The sequence below is a fragment of the Thunnus maccoyii genome, chromosome 4, assembly GCF_910596095.1.
Source record: "Thunnus maccoyii chromosome 4, fThuMac1.1, whole genome shotgun sequence".
Classification (NCBI taxonomy): Eukaryota; Metazoa; Chordata; class Actinopteri; order Scombriformes; family Scombridae; genus Thunnus; species Thunnus maccoyii.
The window spans coordinates 21680870-21699757 of record NC_056536.1 but is presented as its reverse complement, the minus strand read 5'-3'; the positions used below and the strand labels follow the sequence as shown (position 1 = coordinate 21699757).

At 38.2% G+C, this 18888-nt stretch overlaps 2 protein-coding genes and 1 long non-coding RNA gene across 3 annotated transcripts; 2 read left to right on the top strand and 1 right to left on the bottom strand.

The window, feature by feature from the left end:
- Window positions 1-503: 503 nt before the first annotated feature.
- Window positions 504-5061, bottom strand: LOC121896045 (receptor-type tyrosine-protein phosphatase V-like). Its single transcript, XM_042409678.1, has 11 exons — window positions 4916-5061; window positions 4304-4397; window positions 3565-3664; window positions 3382-3472; window positions 3201-3277; window positions 2979-3113; window positions 2544-2666; window positions 2236-2396; window positions 1933-2068; window positions 1312-1373; window positions 504-1193 (listed from the first exon to the last, which is right to left on the bottom strand). Exons 2-11 carry the CDS (start codon window positions 4306-4308, stop codon window positions 962-964), a joined length of 1122 nt encoding a protein of 373 aa, XP_042265612.1. The 5' UTR covers window positions 4309-4397; window positions 4916-5061; the 3' UTR covers window positions 504-961.
- LOC121896046 lies at window positions 1298-5127 on the top strand. The gene is made up of 3 exons (XR_006095902.1): window positions 1298-1399; window positions 2997-3151; window positions 5051-5127. It is a non-coding gene; the product is annotated as an uncharacterized LOC121896046 (long non-coding RNA).
- A 2450-nt stretch (window positions 5128-7577) lies between these two features.
- LOC121895927 (periphilin-1) lies at window positions 7578-17527 on the top strand. The gene is made up of 7 exons (XM_042409483.1): window positions 7578-7952; window positions 9655-9735; window positions 9850-9953; window positions 10110-10351; window positions 13367-13425; window positions 15898-16056; window positions 16911-17527. The coding sequence occupies exons 1-7, from the start codon at window positions 7914-7916 to the stop codon at window positions 17091-17093; spliced, it is 867 nt and encodes a 288-aa protein (XP_042265417.1). The 5' UTR covers window positions 7578-7913; the 3' UTR covers window positions 17094-17527.
- Window positions 17528-18888: the final 1361 nt, after the last annotated feature.

Sequence of the window (18888 nt, the reverse complement as noted above, 5' to 3'; positions counted from 1 at the left end):
ACTGAAAGAGGTTTTCTTCATTGTAATCATTCCTCCTGTTCATACTGGCTGTTAAAAGATCCCCTTCAAATGTGCTTTCAATGTAAATGATGGTGGCCAAAAATCTAGTGTCCACAAAGTCATTTTGTGCAAAAATGCATTTATCTGAAGCTTATATGAGGCGTCAGCAGTCTGAGTTAGTCATATCAAATGGATATCTGCCACATTTACATTTTTTTAGCATCATATTCCCTCTTTGTACTTCCCTGCTGAGCTGCAGTGGAAGTATAGTAACAAAAAGTGGGACTGCGGCACTAAAAAGACTGAAATGTTGAAACATCTACTTGATTTGACTAATTTGGATGACTGAAGCTTCATATTAGTGTCAGATAAACTTTTAAATATATTTTTGCACACAAGGAGGCTTGTGGATTTTTGGCTCCCATCACTTACACTGTAAGTGCATTATGAAGGGATCTTTTAATGGCCAGTATGAACAGGAGGAATAATTATGGCAAGAAAAACCTATTTCAATGTGTATTTGGGCACCTGACTGTTTTTAAGACAGGCTTGAAAGATTGTGAACCTGTCCCTTAACATGAAGAGTGTTTCCTGAAAGGTAACCTGCTGACAGATGTGCTTGCACTCTGTGTTAAATTGCGTACTCAGGTCTCATTGTTCTAATGGATCTTGCGGCAAGTAATTCACAGGCTATTAGAGGAACAGGTTTGACCTGAATGGCAGGTTATCTCCCTAATTTTTACTCCTGGTAACAGTACATACTGCTGCGTGTGTAGTTTCTTCACCAGCATTTATTTGCATGTTGTCAGGCCAGTTTTCCGCCTGCAGGGCTTGTCGTCATACTACTGCATCACATTATTTCTGCGGTCTCTATTCTTCTGCGTCAGGTATGACAGACCTTACGGCAATGTCTTGCTTGTGTTTTGTATCATCAGCTTAAAGTATGTGAGTTCATGTGAGTTCAGGAGGTGTGTGATCCCGGATTAAACAGTGATGAGGAAGGCCGCAACCTCCTGAACAGGTTTCCAGGGTGTAAAATCTGCTGCATTGTGTTCTGTGGTTGGTCTGATGGAGGTTTCTGTCTGTGGTGGTGATGTCTTCTCCTCCCTGTTCGGTCTCTGGGTCCTGAGGAGCTGTGATGTCGATCCTTAGTGTGGTTAATGTTTGAAGTGGCACCCTGAATCTGGGGGCTGCTGGGAAAGAGAAGACACCTAATTAAAATGTCATCATGCGTTACGGTGACTAATAATATGCTGCCCGCACCGAAACTCAATTTAGTGTGAGCGTTGGTGCTTATTTCTGTATTCTCACCATGCTGAGGTTCCTCCACTGAGCCAGTACTGAAGACACTGATGAACAAATATGTACTGTTCCTGAGTACACACAAAGGAATGAGCAGGTAAAGAGCTTATGTTTGTCACAAACCATTAAAGCACATGATGTTCTTTGAGCAGTAAGGACATAGTGAAATAGATCCAAATGAATTACAGGTATGCATTTGAACACACTTAAAGGTTAGGATCACAATTTTTTCAAGTCTGTCTTAAAACAACAGTAAGGTGCCCATGTGAACATTGGAACAGGCTTATATATATATTATATAATAATCATGCCTCTCCCTTCCCTCATCTTTTGGCCCCTATCACTTACATTGAAAGTGCATTATGAAGACATTAATCTCCAGAATAAACAGGAGGAATGATTACAGCAAGAAAACGTGTCAATGTTTATTTAGGCCCCTGACTGTTGTTATAGGAGACACATTATGAACCTATCCTTTAAGTACATTTTTGTTTATATTGTGGTATCACTGTTTTCATAGCTGTACAGGAACTTAAAACAGTCAAGCATAATTATTTTATCACTATGACATTCTCAAGTTTCATTAATGCCTGATGACCCAGTACAGATGCGTGTTAGTAATGGACTGACCAGATTCTGGACCATCCACATTCGATGTAGCCGTAAATCCTCCACAGCAGCTCGGATATCAGGCCGGATGCCCCTCGCACACAGCTGCATCAGCCACAACAGTGTCACAAACGTCCCTGATCGCCCAACACCTGCACTGAAACACATAACGGAGGATTGATTTTAAACACCAACCCATGTACAGTCTGATAAACCTCCAAACACGCTTGACAGGATTAGAGGATTAATGCCAACAGAGGCACATTGTTAAGATTATAGGTTTCTTAAAGGAGATGGTGATGGGTTCAAGGTTAGAGGTCAGACCTGCAGTGCACCACAGCCGGCCCCAGGCGTGGAATGGCCTCCAAATGTTGCCGCACATACTCAGTGAAGGCACATAGTGATGAAGGTTCTTTGGGGACGCCCTGGTCTGGCCAGGTAGGGTAGGAGTAGTGTGTGATAATCCTGTCTGTTGGACAGTCTCTCTGAAACACAAACCACCCTCCTTCAATCCAACAACAAGGACTTTTTCTTCTTTGATTGATTACTGGTATGGTCGGTGCACACAGAAGTCAACGGCAGCAGTTTAAGGGTGCCAAACGGGATGATGAATGCGTCCCCCCCACACTCACCTGTCTGAGGTTAATGGTGGTGATAAAATAGTCTGGACCTTGTTTGCGGGTCACTGTCGTCACTTGGATCAGTCCATGATAAACTGTCCCTCGTTCCAGAGGCCAGTATTTGTGACACAGCACCTGCACACACACAAATAAACTGCAAGGTCAATTCCTTTAGGACTTTTAAGGAACTTTCTATTATTGTGTATATTAAAGGAATAGTTGAACGTTTTGGGAACTGCGTTGATCTGCTTTTAGAGCTAGATGAGAAAATCGATACCACTCTCAGACATGAAGCGGTATTGATCTTCTCGTCCAAATTTCAGTTGAGTATTTCCCAATATGTCAAAATATTATAAGGAACTTGTTCTCATGAGAGAGTCAGAGGTGGATAGAGATTAGCATGCACCAGGCACACACACACACAGAAACTTAATGTGTCTTTCTCACTATGTCCTTGTGTCTCAGAGCTGTCACCATGACAATTATCCTGACGTTTTGCTCCCACACCATCCTCCAGAAGTCAGCCGTGGTGTTGTGCAGTGGACCCTGGGTGCAGATGAAGTCTCTTTCTGATCCTCCACCCTGAATACAGACAAACAGTCATTAACAGACGGACACAGGTAGTAGGGCGGGTAGAGTAAGAAGTTAAGAAAGTGAACGAGTTCTTACAGGCACAAAACTTGCGTTGATGTAGTCGGAGTGTGGATAGGAGTGTTGAATGGACAGCCTCACCCGACAGTGGTCATCTATAATCAGATGTGAACACAGAAAATGAAGAGCAGGCAAATAAATGTCTCAAACACTGCTAAACATAATTAATGTAAACTGTTCTACTAATTTATGCACTTACATGGCAGAATGTGGGGGTATCTGTTCTTTTCTCTGTTAGCATCTGATTCCCCCACTCTGGTAGGGAGGTCTTTGCCGACTTCACTCAGGTCCTTCACAGAGCCAAAGACATTAGCACATGTGATTAACAATTCTAGCTTCACAAATCGTTAATCCAAGATAAATTTTTAAACATACTAGTTACCTCGAACTCCTGCTTAAAGCCTCTCCTGTCATTGCCAGCAAGTGCCTGGCAGTGTGAATTAAACTCCTGCAGGATCTGTGCTCTTGAGAAAGTTTGCACCCTATAAAACATGATTTTGTTACATTAAGATAACAGATTTTAAGATCATTGATGCACTCAGACAATACGGATAAGTCCGGTGATATTCTTTATTTTTCTTATTGTTAAGAAATGAAAAAAAACTACAACCAACAATTAATTGATCCTAACAAGTTTTGTCTGTGTAGCCAAAGCCTGATATACAGCTTATTCCTTTGTGTTCAATTGTTGTACAAAAACAATTAAAAACTCATCAATGAGCCACACCAGGTGTTGCACTAGGTGTGCTGCACTACATTTTGTAGTTTATTTTAAGTTGAACCCACATACACCATCCTGCTGTTGTAAATACTCACTAGTGCACCAAATCTGTGACGGATAGATAGAATAGCAAATGCACTGTTTAGTCCTGTTTAAGTAACATTTTCTAATATCTATAATGCTCACCTTTTTTAAAAAAAAAATGGATGTATATATTTGTGACTATTTTTTAAGATGAGAGCCACAGACAGGGTAGAGAAGTTGGAAAGTATTGAGAAAGTATTTTGGTCTTTTCAAGGTATTTGTTAAAAAAAAAAAAAAAACAACAACAACAACAAAAATTATTACTAGTTATTTAATCATATTCTCAGGATGCTATGATGAATTCTGTCAGCCTTACCTCATGTCTTTTCTTGCAGTCAACTTGAAGTAAAAATACAAAGTCAGCAGGGACTCAGGATGTTCAATGATGATAGTCCTTTTCAGTGTCGATGCTGTGAAAAAGATACCAAATCCTCTCTCATAAAGTAAACATTTATAAATTCAAATTAAGGATAATCGCTTAAAAAAGAAAGAACAAGAAAACAGAAAGTGAACAACTGAGGTGTTGGAGGATTGTGTCTAATATTGTGTCTGGCTCCTGGTTCCCCCTCCCCCAAGCAGTTAAAAAGGAATTCACCTCCTCAACAGTTATGTGACACCACTAAATACATAACACACAATGGTGCAGCTACATGCAATTACATCTTTTTGTGAATTTAGGTAGTTTTACTGTATGAAACTGATAAAATTATACATTCAAATCTGACTGTACCTCTCTTCCCACTGCCTCATTAAAATAGAAAGGCGTACGCAAATCGCACAGCCCAACATTCACACAGGACAATTAGCAACACTGACCTGACAAGAATGAAAACCTGCTCCAACAAGTTCTCAACCCCAAACAATACAACACCAAAGAACTGCAGACGGACAAATCAGCTTCAGCGTCGTATGTTTGTTTCAGGATTACCTTTCCAAATGGGCCTCCGGTTGAAAAGAGAACAAGTACAAGACCACACCGCTCCAAGTCATCTTAAAAGTTGTTTGATTTGGTTTTAATCATTTCTCTCTCTCTCTCTCTGTTTGTGTCTTTTTCTCTCCCCAGGCAGGAAAAAGTGTGATGGGTGGAGACTGTGGGTGGAGATAGGAACACAAAACTTCAGAGGGGGGATGTCATAATGTGATGGCCTCAACTATTCTTTTTACTCACCGTGTCATTCGTTGCAACTGGAAAACAAAATGTCTTTACTTCTAGGAAATCTCTTCCATTCTGAGTACAGATTTATTTACTCGTGTCATTTCCATTGTGGCATTTAGGTTAAATTTTTACCTGAGAGTTTACTCAAGCCACATCTCGCTTAAGAGTGAACTAAACCAACAAGAATTTTTTTTGTTTGTTTAGTTTAACACATATTTGTGTTATTTCTAACAGAAACATATATAAACAAGACAAATTTTCTTACTAACATGTTACATCATCAGTCTTGTCAGATACAAAAATACAATGACACATTGCAGCATATTTCATATTGTGTTGCTCTGTCGCCTTAATAAGAGGCCATCCCAGCTGTTTCTTCTTACACACTGTAAAAAGGCCAATTAACAATTATAATTAACTTAATGATTGGATTTTAATGATAGACTTCATGATTTATTTATTTTTTTGTTTTGTCAAAACAGGTTACAGTGTGATATTTATGTTGTTCAGCACAAATTGTTGTACAGTGTATGTATTGTGTATGTACAGTACCAGTCAAAAGTTGGGACACACTTTCTCATGTATCCAAACTTTTGACTGGTATTATATGAGGAAAGATGGTCTGTTGATGTTTGATATGAACCTAAATAACAAACATATTGTCTCATGAAAAATAACCGGTGTTACACTTACAGTAAGTTCAGATCTATTACATTTTCCTATAGAAACAGGCAGGTTTAAAAGTCTCCCTGAAGAGAAAATGCTTTGTTTTTTTTATTTGATTTAGGTGTGATTGAAAATAAAGTCCATTCTATATTACATTGCTAATTGTATACTTTTTTAGTAAAACCTCTTAAATTCCTGGTAAGTTCTTCTGAATGAGTGAATATTTAAAAACAAAAAAACAAAAAACAAACTTGAGTTGTGTTTTTGAAAGGGCAATTTTTTTTCACTGTCATGTTATAAATAAGTTATTTTCTTGTCTGGAAAATGTTTCACCACTGCAACAGTATTTTTTGGTGAACAACACAGTAAATAACAACCAAGTAACTAATTAACTGTGCTTGGGGGAGAAAAAAAAAGCTTCAAGCTTACATTTCTAGTTTAAGGAGAACACACATGTCCCGATACAACACTAAAAAGTAGTTCTACATATGGTTATAGTTCATATTTTATTCACATTTGCACAAAGTACACACACAGTAAATGGCTACGCAGAGATCACAGGTCCTTTGAGGATGTCATTGAAGAAACAGAGTAATAAACATTTTGTTTTATTACACTCATAAATGATTTTATTTCACTCATAACTGCATTATGACAGAAAGTGTTAGGTTAATTATTTGCAGAAGTGTCACTCCTTGCTGTTTTCGATGAGGAAGTGAATACATTAACTGTCCACAGATACTCTTCTTTAGTTTGTTTAAATCAAATTTCCAAGCCTTAATTTTAGGTTTCAGTATACTGTTTAAAAAATCTTCACTAGTTGTTGAAGGGCGCCATCATTTGGTAGTCATGTAGTCTGACTGTAACACAAAGGTGTCAACAGGTGTGACAGAAGAGGCTATAGGGGGAATTAGTGTCATATGAAATACTGCCAAAATTATTAGGGCTGCTGCCATATTAAACCTGAGTGTCATGAAATTGAAATCACATCAATCCACAGATGTGTGTACTTTCAATAGGAAGTACTCGCTGTGAAGTCTAAAGGTCAGTGACAAAGGATTTTGAGTGATTGAATGTTAAGGATATAAAGCTGTCATAAATGCTGCAATATTGCCAACTGTTATCAGATTGTGTTTATATTCATGGCTCAAATGATGCTATAATATGGTGAAAATATGTTTCATATTCTTTATTTCAGTCAAACTTTCACTGTCCCACTTTAGTTTGAAATGTGGGACAGCTGGTTTTACTATTGTGGGCCAGTTATATATGTTGTTAATAATGTGCAATGCCATTAATAGTTATTTTTAGACAGATTGCAAATTATATTATTACTAATATTAGTACATAATGCATATGCCTAATATAACACATTACTATACTATCTGTAACAACAAAAACATTGCAGTGACCAAACATGGGCTTGGACTTTGGCCTTGAGTGTTACTGAACAGAGAAGTCAGTGTCCCAGATTTCAGCCTGAACTGTCCCACATCAGGGAATGCACATAATCTGGGACACTTTGGCACAGGGAGCACTTTTACATTTGACATGTCTTCTCCGAGTGTGATATTCTCTTTTCTTATAATGCTTTGAAAACACCATGGGGATATCAGAGTGGTATTAGTTGCGGATATAATTTTAATGGCTTCATATCAAAATATACTGCTGAAGTGCGAGTTGCAGAAATTGTCCCACATTACTGTAATTCAGTAATAATAATTCATTGTGGACTGCGCCTGCGTGACTTTATAAGCGGCGTTGCCCGGTTGTAATGTTTCGGTTTTGATTAGACTTTATGGCTGCAGTCTGAATCTGATTGGGTGGCTGTTGAAAAAGGAAGTAAAAACACTGCTGCGCAACTCTCACTAAACGCAGGTTGTTGCTCGTGGACACCGTGTGAGATATTTAACTTAAAGTACACACACTAAACTAGTCGACACGGTCCAGTGTGCGAGCTGATAGACCGTGAAAGAGACAGAAATGCAAAGAAGTCACCTCTCGAGACACTTTTGAGAGGTCACGCGCGCTTCCTGGTGTGGATTTTTACGAAGAAGGGAAGTCATTCATAAAGAGCAGACTTCGACCTGCAAAACTGGCGGACATGGATCATGCTCGACCACAGGACCCGCAGCAAAGCAAGGTAAAACCATTTCCTGGGAGTGAGGAGTAAAAACTGACAGCTGTCACTAAGTGATTCATCATAAGTCTGCTAAACCCCCCCACCCCCCCGAAAAATAAATAAATAAATAAATAAATAAATTACACCTTCATGTTCAATCATTTGAAATAAAACCAATAACTGAGGGACAGGACACCAACAAAAACTGTACTTATAAATATTTAGAAAAGTACTTTACACATATCAAGTGCATTAACAGAAACACCACAGGAAACCTTTTTAAGCACATGAGGGCACCAATGAGTATCACAGGAGGACACACACACACACACACACAAGTGATGCTATACACCTTAGAGAAGTGGTTCTCAAAGTGGAGTGTGGGACCCCCAGGGAGCTTTGAAGAGGTTCTAGGGGGTCCCAAGCAGGAGGAATAACTTAAAGGGGAATAATTTATTTTCACTATAATTCCATAACACAGTGACAGAATGTATGAATATTCTTCTCATAGGTTTCACACACTTTCTCTAATAAAACATCTAAAAGAAAAAATCTTATCAGATAGGGGTCCGCAGTCAGTTTAGGGATCCTTGACATGAAAAAATTTTAGAACCACTGCCTTAGAGCACTTAATGAATAGCTTAAAGATAAACAGGTTTCTTTTCAAGAAACTGAGTAGTATTAAAACATTTTATTTTACCACAGTGTCACTCACAAGAGACTATGACAGACAAACAGTGTGGTATTGACTTTTTTATGTATGTATATATATATATATATATTCAATAGTTATCTCTCAGTGTGTTGTAAAGACATTCAATACTTTCCTGACACTCATAGAGTTTACAACAACTAAATGTAAATTAGATTTCCTGAGTTGCTAATCCTCAGTATCACATTATATTTAAAGAACCAATGCACAGTTTGAAAATCCTTAAAACACTAAATACATCTTTATTTTCTTAAGGAATAACATCTGCAATGTTTCTGTATTATTTGTATTACAATATCTAGAGTTGCAACTAATGATAACTGTAATTATTGGTTAACCTGTCTATTATTTCTTTGATTTAACTAATGTGAAGTGTGTGTGTGTGTGTGTGTATTTATGTTTGGATGAGAGGTGTATGTGTCTCGTGTAAGATGAATGATTGTGATAATACTTGGAAATGTGAATGTGCATGTGTCTTATGTCTTGTGTCTTGTGTATGTGAATGTATCTACATTTCATGTTAGCCTGACACCATCCTAGGATATACTGTATATATACACTATATACTCTATATACTGTTTATATACTGTTTATATACACTATATACTGTATATATAGTGTATATATACAGTATATATATACAGGATATAGTGTATATAAACACTATATCCTGTATATATAGTGTATATATATACAGTATATATACACTATATATACTGTATATACTGTTTTTATACACTATATACTGTATATGTACTGTATATATACACTGTATATGTATTTAGTTTACTTTCACACAAGACAAAGAAAGAGACAAATCCTCCCATTTGAGAAGCTGAAACCAGACAATGTTTGACTTTTTTAGCTTGAAAAATGACTTTTTTTACCAATTATCAAAATAATTGCCAGTTATTTTTCTATTACTCAACTGATCGATTAATTGTTAACTTTTTCAGCTCTAATAATATCATACACGATATTAACTGTTAACACGGTGCTTTCTTTCTGCAGGGCTCCACGTCGTGGCACAAGGAACACAGTGAGGAGTCTGCTGACAAGAGGCCCGCTGACAGCTCTGTGTCTCCAACTCAAGTACGTCTTGTTCTGAGATGTCATGTCTCAAATGACCTTTTTAGACTGTAAGATTGTTCTGCTCTCTTTGTAAGCACGACGCTGTGATAAATCGGTTTACCCCTGTTGATTCAGGATGAGAAGAGGCCGATCAGGAGAGTGCGAAGTCCATCCAGGCCGAGGGCGTGGCTATCCAGTTCTTACAAGCCCAAGTTTGCAGGGCGATTCTACAAGCCTCGGTAAGACTGAAATGGCGAGATCAGGGAGCACATTATATTGTATTTTCCTTACAGTGTGTTCTGTTTCCATGTCCAGTATGAACAGTTGACTTTTTTTACCTGCAAAGTATTGCCAACTGTGGCTGCTCTGAAAGCGTTTTCCTTCTCATGTTGCAGTTTTTCGAGGGAAGACCATTCATTCTACAAACCTGGCTTCAGCAGCCACAAGTACCATTACTTCAAACCCCATTCTTACTTCAGCCGGAGGGATCATTTCCACCCTAAACTTCACCACATTGCACTGAGGGAGAGGGAGCGAGAGAAGGAGAGATACGAGCAGAGGGATAGGGATCAAAAGAAGGAGCGATATGAGAAGAGAGAGAGCGCTGATGGGAGTTCACCTCCAAAACAAAACAGCAGTAAGTTTATGTTCATTTGAACATTTACTGAACATACACATCAGGTCACACTATACAGCCAAAAGTATGTTTAGACTGGGGCAGATTTAAAGGTTTTGATTACGTTCCTGTTAAGGGAAATCATAACGTCGGATGTTTGAGCTTCACTGTGCAGAATGCTGTCGGCTGTTTTCATATTTATCTGCTGAAAGTGGAAAGTTTCTCTTTGTTTACTTCATTAAATCTGAGTATATCACTACGAGCATGATTTGTGACATCACAACTAGTTTGGAGCCAACCGTAGTCCACATATTGTATATGATGTGGACACTTGAAGCCCCCACTGCAAACAAACTTTATTGTGAAGCAGGAGACATTTTGTGTCCAGCAGTTAAACTTTTGAAACAAAAAATTTTCATAGCCTCTGGATTTTTTTTTATGAGGAAGGAGTAGATGTCATTTTAAAGTATTTTAAATAATTGAACTTTTTTTGTGGAAAAAAAAAAATCAGACACAAATGATTATTCAAAACAGTATTTCTATCTGTCTTTAAAACATGCCTGGAGGGCGTCTTTAATGCCACAGCATGTAATGATATTTTATGTGGCAACAGTTTGGGGAAGTCCATCGCAAGCTCCCTGTGCACAAAGCGAGGTTCATAAAGAAATTACTTTTCTGATGTTTGGTGTGGAAGAACTTGACTGGCCTGCACAAGGCTCCAATTTCAACCTCATCAAACACCTTTGGCTATTAATATGATGGCGTCAGCTATTTTTGTACTCACAATGTCATCAGGACTCAACCTTGCTAAGACTTCCTGTGCAGTGGAGTCAACCAGTAATAACAAGTTCCAGTGCATGATTTTTATCAGGACTTATTCACCTATTGTCAGTATTGCAGACAACTGGGATTTCTAGCTCTGGTGTTCACACTACCATTTCTTATGCACAAGAATATAAATAATGTAAATAAGTCAGTTTGAAGTTGTATAACATTTGCTTTTTTTTTTGTTATTTTAAAGATGATGTTTCCTTGTTGCACAGTGTATGTGGCAGGATTTTAAGACTATGTAGCTGATGAAGGTTCAAACCAGACTATCACAGGTTTTAATTGTAGTAAATACAGTTATAAAGGGCTGGAGGACCAAAAAGATATTTCAGCAGAGAGAAGACAGGAAATAAGTGGTGAAAGTGGTGCAACAAATGTCCCTGACTGAACTCAAACCAAGAACGTTACAGTTCATGATTGGTGCTTACTACCGACCTTGGACGTCCAAATGTGTTGCTGACAAAACTATAAAAGCACTCTGAAAATACTACAATATTGTTTTATCCTTACTTTTGGCACATGATTATCAAAAATATCATATTTCATATTTTAAAAAATACATGCTAAGCAAGCAACTTTATTCATGCAACAAAGAAAACTGGCTGCAGCAAATTTGAAAACACCCACCACCATAATAACCTCTTCACCTACCTATTTTAACAATGATAGACATGAGTTAGTTTCTTTGAAGGTATATAAACTGCTTCTGGTTCGACTTCATTTTAAGCAGACTGGACCAATTAAGCACCAGCTGCACTGATATTATTTCCGTCATTTCTCTTGAGGCTGAATGGGAGCAAATCCCTGCAGCCAAAATCTTGTGGAAAACCTTCCCAGAAGAGTGGAGGCTTTTATAGCAGCATATGAGTGGCCATGGGTTTAGAATGAGATGTATACCAATCAGATATGACTGTAATGTTTGGGTGTCAATATACTTTTGGCCATAAAGTGAATGAATCTGTGAGTTGGAAGGAGAGTATTTTCTGCTTTAGGGATTAAATGCAATAACAGAGGCACATGTACATTATAATGATAAAACACCACCACAAACTACACAAATAAATAATATTATAAACTTAACAAATGTAATGTAAGCCTCTGTCTTATTGTCTCCACCCTCTGTGTATATGAACATATTTATACATGCATATACAGTATATTTACATGAGCTCTACAGTATCTTTGTGCACTTTATTAAATGACCACTGGGTGGCAGTGCAAGCAAACACAGGCAACAGAGCATTTTCATGAGCTCTTTGCATTACAAATACTTGGAGGGCATTTGCTCATCGTGGTATCTGGTGGTTGGTAGGTAGTCACATTCTGGTAGCAACAAACCAGTGTTACATAATACTGATAACTAAGAAGCTTTTCCTGGAATCAATAGACGGATCACGTCAACACTCTTAACGAGTTGATAGTAGTCGAGCTGTTACACAGTATGTCTGAAAATAATGTAGTTTAGTTACAGGTAGATTTATAAGAAACATGAGGATGACCTCATCAGTTGTCAGTGTGAAGTCTGGAAGTAAACAGGAGGACTTTAAAATCTGTTATGATTATGTTTCCTTGGTTTTAACACTAATTATGAAGCTCGTGTTTCAGATTTCTCTTCATCTGTTGCTGGTATGAAGTGGCTCGGTATGTTGTTGTTAACGACTGAGCTGTTGGTACTGTATGTTTTTATCTTCTCTCGCACTCAGGCACTGTATCTGTGCGCACACTGCAGCACTGTGGAGGTGTGCGTTTGTGTATGTGTGAGTGTGGAACAGGTTTTTCGTGTGCCAGAGTGATGGTGCGATGATGGTGACTCATCGCTGATTTGTGTGTATATATGAGAGAGAGAGAGGAGCCAGCAGTATATAATGAGCCATAACAAAGCTATTGCTTCACATAGGAATACTGCAGTCCAATGTTGCAAGGAAAGTTTCCCAAATATCAGCAGATTCTGCTTAAAGTTATATTGATTATAGACCTCAATACCTGCCAAGAAAATGAGTGTTGTTCTAACAGGAGCCCGAGGAGACAGAGAGGTTGATTAGGAGGCTTTAAACATCAATGGTGACCTAAAGATGCACCCAAGAGATAAGTACCTGCAGGCATGGTGAAAGGAAAAAGAAGACTCTACTAACATGTATCAATCATTTTGTTTCAGATAGTAGACAAATTCCTGTGTTGTACTGACCTTCTGGTTTGTCTGTTTTCCAGCTACTAGACCTTTCTCACCCAGGCGCACTGCCAGCAGAGACAAGGACATTCAGTTCATCGTAAGTTCACAGGCAGAAAAACCTGCTTTCTATATGGGTTGTGGAAAACTATGGTGCTCCATCCATCCCTTAAAACCTAATACTAAACTTCCCTACAGAATATTGATTTGTCTGATTGTTGGTATTGAGATATGATTTCTAAAAGCTTTATTCTGACCAGAAAATAAAAACATTTGAAGATGACATTCATTTTAAATGGTAAAATTTTTTTGTCACCACAGCTTCAAATAACAATCATTATCAATTAAGCTGCAGAATAATTTCCTGAGTAACTGCTGGGTCTTTAAAATGTCATAAAATACTGAAAAATGCTTGTCACAATTCCCTAAAACCAAAAGTGACATTTTCAAATGTCTTATTTTGTATAACCAAAAGTGCAAACTCCAAATATATTCAGTTTGCAATGACAGAAAAGCAGCAAGTCCTCCCATTGTAGAAGCTGGAACCAGAGAATGTTTCTGCTTAAAAAAAAAATCAAATCGCTTATCACATTAGTTTTTCTGTCGTCGGTTAATCAAATAATAATCTGAGCTCTAGGAGAAATACTTCACATCATAACAAACGTCATTAATAATTGTCTGAAACATCAACAAAATCGGTAGTTGTTTTAATGTTAATATTTAATAGTTAATATTTTATTCAAGGTTTTCCCATTACAGTTTTACCTGATGTGCCGTGTTTGTTCATCAGACATAAAATCAGAGCAGAGACTTATGGGAACAGCTCATGTGCTGCAAAAAAGGCTGAAATTACATGATCGCATAAATTTCTTGGCTGACCTAAACACAGCGAGGAGCGGAGCAGCACATGATGAATCACTGCTGATCACTGTTGTAGTGGAGGAAGAACGAAAGAGAGAATCAAAGAATCATTGGGCTGGTTTCTTATTTCTTTCAGTCAATACTCTAATCAGCACTGTGTTAATAAATGTGACTGGAGCTGTTGATAACATAAGTTTAGTGACGGTACAGATCTGTGATTGACAAGTCAGGAAAACAACTAAATGTTCTTATCATGTTAGTTATTAATATTTTATTAATATTTGTTATTAATCTTGATGCTGCTAAACACAGTTAACAGGAAAATATTTGATTATGATCGCGTTGAGTGAGAACATTTCTTCATTTAGAAGTTAAATGTAGATTTATCAAAGTACGACCGCAATTAATATTATGCAAACAACCCTCTATAAAATGTAATCAGGAAAAGCAGTTTTGTTATGTGCAGCACTGATATTTTATGGTGCCATTTTGTAGTGCAATACTTTATGTATGCTTTGAAGATCAAGAGTAAGAAAAGCTTTTGGGTTGTCAGGTTGTAAGACGTCCCTTCAGCTGGTGTATTTCCTTCTCTAGTACAACTTTCATTGTCTCTGTATCTAGGTATTTAATTCATCTTTATGGCTAAATAGGAGGTAATAAACATATCCTCCTTTATTAATGACTTATTAACCTTTATAACTACAGACTTGATGCTGTTAGAGGCTAAGTAACTGAACAACTCATTAAACCTGCATTAAATTACTTGTTAACTATTATTTTGGTCACTTAGGGCACCAGAAAGAAGATGTTAACACAACACTGACATATTTTAAAGAGTTGATTTTGCGTACATGTTAGCGAACAGTGGCTTATTTACATATTCAGCAAATGTGGAGCAACATTTATTTTAAGTAGTATCTCTTGGGCCACCTAATGAATATAAGTCCAATATTCACTCTCCTTTTAGCTCTGTGTTGTTGTCTACCGACTCCTGACGGAAATATCTGTAGCAGCTAATGCTCCACTATGTTCACTAGCTAGCTGCTAACTTTGTTTTCTGCTGTTTGGCGCTGGACAGGTAGCGTACATTGGATTTTTAGAGCTCTTTTTGCTGAAAACAGCAGCTGTAGCTGGAAACAACACTATGAGAGCAGTGAGAGTGAAAAACAGTAAAGCTACTGGCTATAAAATCAAAACAATGAGCCAAAAAACACTAAAATGCTCTGTAGACAGTCAGGTGATAAATTTCTCCTGTCCCCACGAGTCCCCTTTCTCACTACATGTAGTAATTTGATTTATTGTTAATCTACAAATATTGGCTATGGCAGCTTGAATATAAACTTTTAGGTACTGCATTAATGGCTAAATCAGGGGTTATGCTGGGGGAAGACAGCCACAAATGGGATTTTTACAACCTGACAACCAAGATGATGTTCTTGCTAGTGGCTTATTCTGTGCTCCAAATTATTAACAAATTATTTAAACATGCAAACTATGACTATTCATTGGCATGGACTAAATATGCAATCAGAACATATTCAGACTTATTCACTTGCCTTAGTGTTACAAGTTGACACGTGGAACTTCTCTTTCTAGTCATCTTTTGCTTTGCATCTTTAGCAGGTCAGTCATCATCAGCGTTTGCACCCATGTTCTTGGCCAACTGTCTGATTACTGTAGTCCAACTGTTTTGTCCCATTTTCTCTTTCAGGTTTCTCAGAGTGGCAGGAACCAAAGCAAAGAGAGAGATCACAGGGGGACCAAAAGCAAAGAAAGAGAACGAAGCAGAGATTTGGAGCTCCCTTTAACTGCAAGCCAGACGGCGGCACGAGACAGAGCCATCCAACAGAAGAGGAGAGAGATAGATGAGGTAGAGGAGTGTCATTGCACAGACGCACACACCTTGGGAGAAGGGATAGTTATAAACAGATAGAGGGAGGAGAGATAAGAGAAGCTGGGATTAGAGGAAGAGTGACAGGGAAGATCTTTGAAAGCGCTTGGAGACATGAGACAAGAAAAAAAGATTTGTTTTCTGTCGTCTAAACATAAACTTTGAAATGATGAGCCTGAGGCAACTTGAATGTCATCACTGTCTTCACTTTTGCGAGCCTGAAAAATAAGAGGTCTTATTCTTTGCTTTACATGACTGATGGTGTTATTTTTCTGTTCTTATTTTTCTGCTAATTGAGCAAAAACTTAAAACAAGGCTATTTATCCCGGATCACCTGTTTAACAAGAGGCTTCAACACGTGCTTTAATGCTGTCTTCAATGTGACAGACATCACATGAGGCTTGGCTCATTGGCTGTGTGTTTGTGTGTGAGAGAGAGCGCGCGCGCGCGCGTGTGTGTGTGTGTTTGTGTGTGTGTGTGTATGTTTCCACCCACTTGATGGAAAAGATGGCCTCTTGCTTTTCATATCTCCATGGTTGCAGGATTGTAGAGGCAGTCTGGCAACAGGTAACTGATGCAAACTTGTCCACAAATACTCTGTATACAGACACACATGATACTTGTGAACAGCCTGCATGTGAGCGTTTTGTTAATCCATTCGGTGGTAATTGCAAACACATGACACGACTTCTCACTCAACTAATTAGTTGTGCTCTCTTTCTTTCCCTCCAACACTCCCACTTCCTCTTCTCTTTTTTTTTTTTTTTTACCAATTCTTGTCACTTTTCGTACCTTCATGCCATTTAAATTCTCCATGAATGTGTGTCTTACAGGTGTACTATCAGGAATGTGAAATGTTCGGCCTTGTGGTAAAGATGCTGATAGCAAAGGACCCGTCTCTGGAGCACCCCATCCAGTCCTCGCTGCAGGAGAACCTCAGGGACATCGGCAAACGCTGTGTGGATGCCATGGAGAAATTTATAGAGGACTACGACTCCAAGGAGCCGTCTCACTAATCAGACACACACTCCTGCCCGTCTTCCTACCATAGATCCCTCTGGTTAAATCTTTTATAAGATGATTAAACGCTGCTTTTGTGTTTGCCAGTAGAGTTTTTTAGCTCATACATCCTGCTGCCTGGACAAAATCCTTCTCTGTGCTTGACCTTATGCTGAAACTCTGATCAACACTGGTGAAATATGAAAAGGAAACTTTGATTGAAACTTTTGATACTGCTTCTAATTTTGAGAATGTGATGACATGACATGACTTGACTGGTTGTATTGCTTTTTGTGTCTTTAAAGGGGACCTATTATGCTAATTTCTATATTTTTATTTTTGGACTCCACAAGAGTAGCTTTGCATACTCTTCAAACCCTTTATGCAGCCCCTCGGTTCAGCCTCTGTCTCTAACAGGCCGTTGTAGCCTCTGTCTCTTTAAGGCCGGGACAGTGATGATGATGTTTGATGAAGAGCTGCTCACCTCCAACAGGTTAACAATTTATTTTACTTTGCCATGCTGTGAAATGGAAAAACACTCACAGAGTGCCAGCTCGACTTGGCGTGACTGACCCCAAAACAATGGAAAAATGCCATAATTTTAGCAGAGCGGAGCAGTGCATTTAAGCGCTGTGCGTGGAGCAGATGACCATATAAAGAAATCCGTCACAAGCCATCATTGGCTCAGACTGAAAGTAGAAAAAACTTTTGGAAACTGAGAATTCAGAGCTGTCTGAAGCCGGTGCTTTTTGCTCACAGAGATTACTTCTACATGCGTTTACCTCATTTTTTGACGTTTTGGCCACCTCTAATATGAACATCTGACAATGTGACATTATACATATATGACTGAAAATAAGGAAATGCATAATAGGTCCCCTTTAAGATATATTTTCATATCTGACTGTGCTTAATTTATGATCACTCACTTTTCAATATTTTTTTTTATCTAATTTTGTATAATGCATATTAAACATGTTGTTACTAATGTTTTCAGTGATTTATTCATGGCTGGATGGGCAAGACAAAATCAAATTGTAGCAGGAAATACAGAAATGGGTCAGTAGGTGACTAGGCCACACATTGTTTAGTGTTTGAACATTTGTACAAAGAGGAAGGAGTGCAGATTTCTGTCAATGTTTGATCCAGAGACTGACTGATACATCAGTATGTAGATAGATATCAGCTGATAGATAACAAGATGTTGCAGTACAGTAATGCCAAAGAAATGTTTGAAGTTATTCAGGAGCACACCAGACTGACAAGTTTATTTTTCAATTGTAAAATGTCCTGGTCTGTACATCTCCACCAATTTTACAGTTTACTTATCATGGGGAGGAGGATGGGCACCACTCAGCCTGAAAAACAGTTGAATAATGTCTTCTGTGGCTCTGGAGGGAGCTTTCCAAAGTCTGAAAGAATTATCTCAGCTTGGGGGCTTTACAATGACTTTCTTCTTTGGGTTTGACAATGCTAGCTGCCTGTGGTTTCAGCGTTTTCTTTCTGCTAGGTCGCAGTGTGTCAAGAAAGGTATTCAGTCTTCTTTTTTCCCTATTACAAAGGGAGTTCCCCAAGGTTCTGTCCCAGTTTTATTCACTATTTATATAAACAAAATTACCTCTTCATTGTACAATTGTAACTTCCATCTATATGCAGATGACACGGTCCTTAATTCCTGTGCAGGTTCTATTCATGCTGCCACTCGAAATCTACAACTATCATTTAACCTCCTTCAAAAACACCGTCATAATTTTGAAACTTGTCCTAAACTGTGCAAAGACAAAATGGATGTTGTTTTCAAATGCAAGAAAT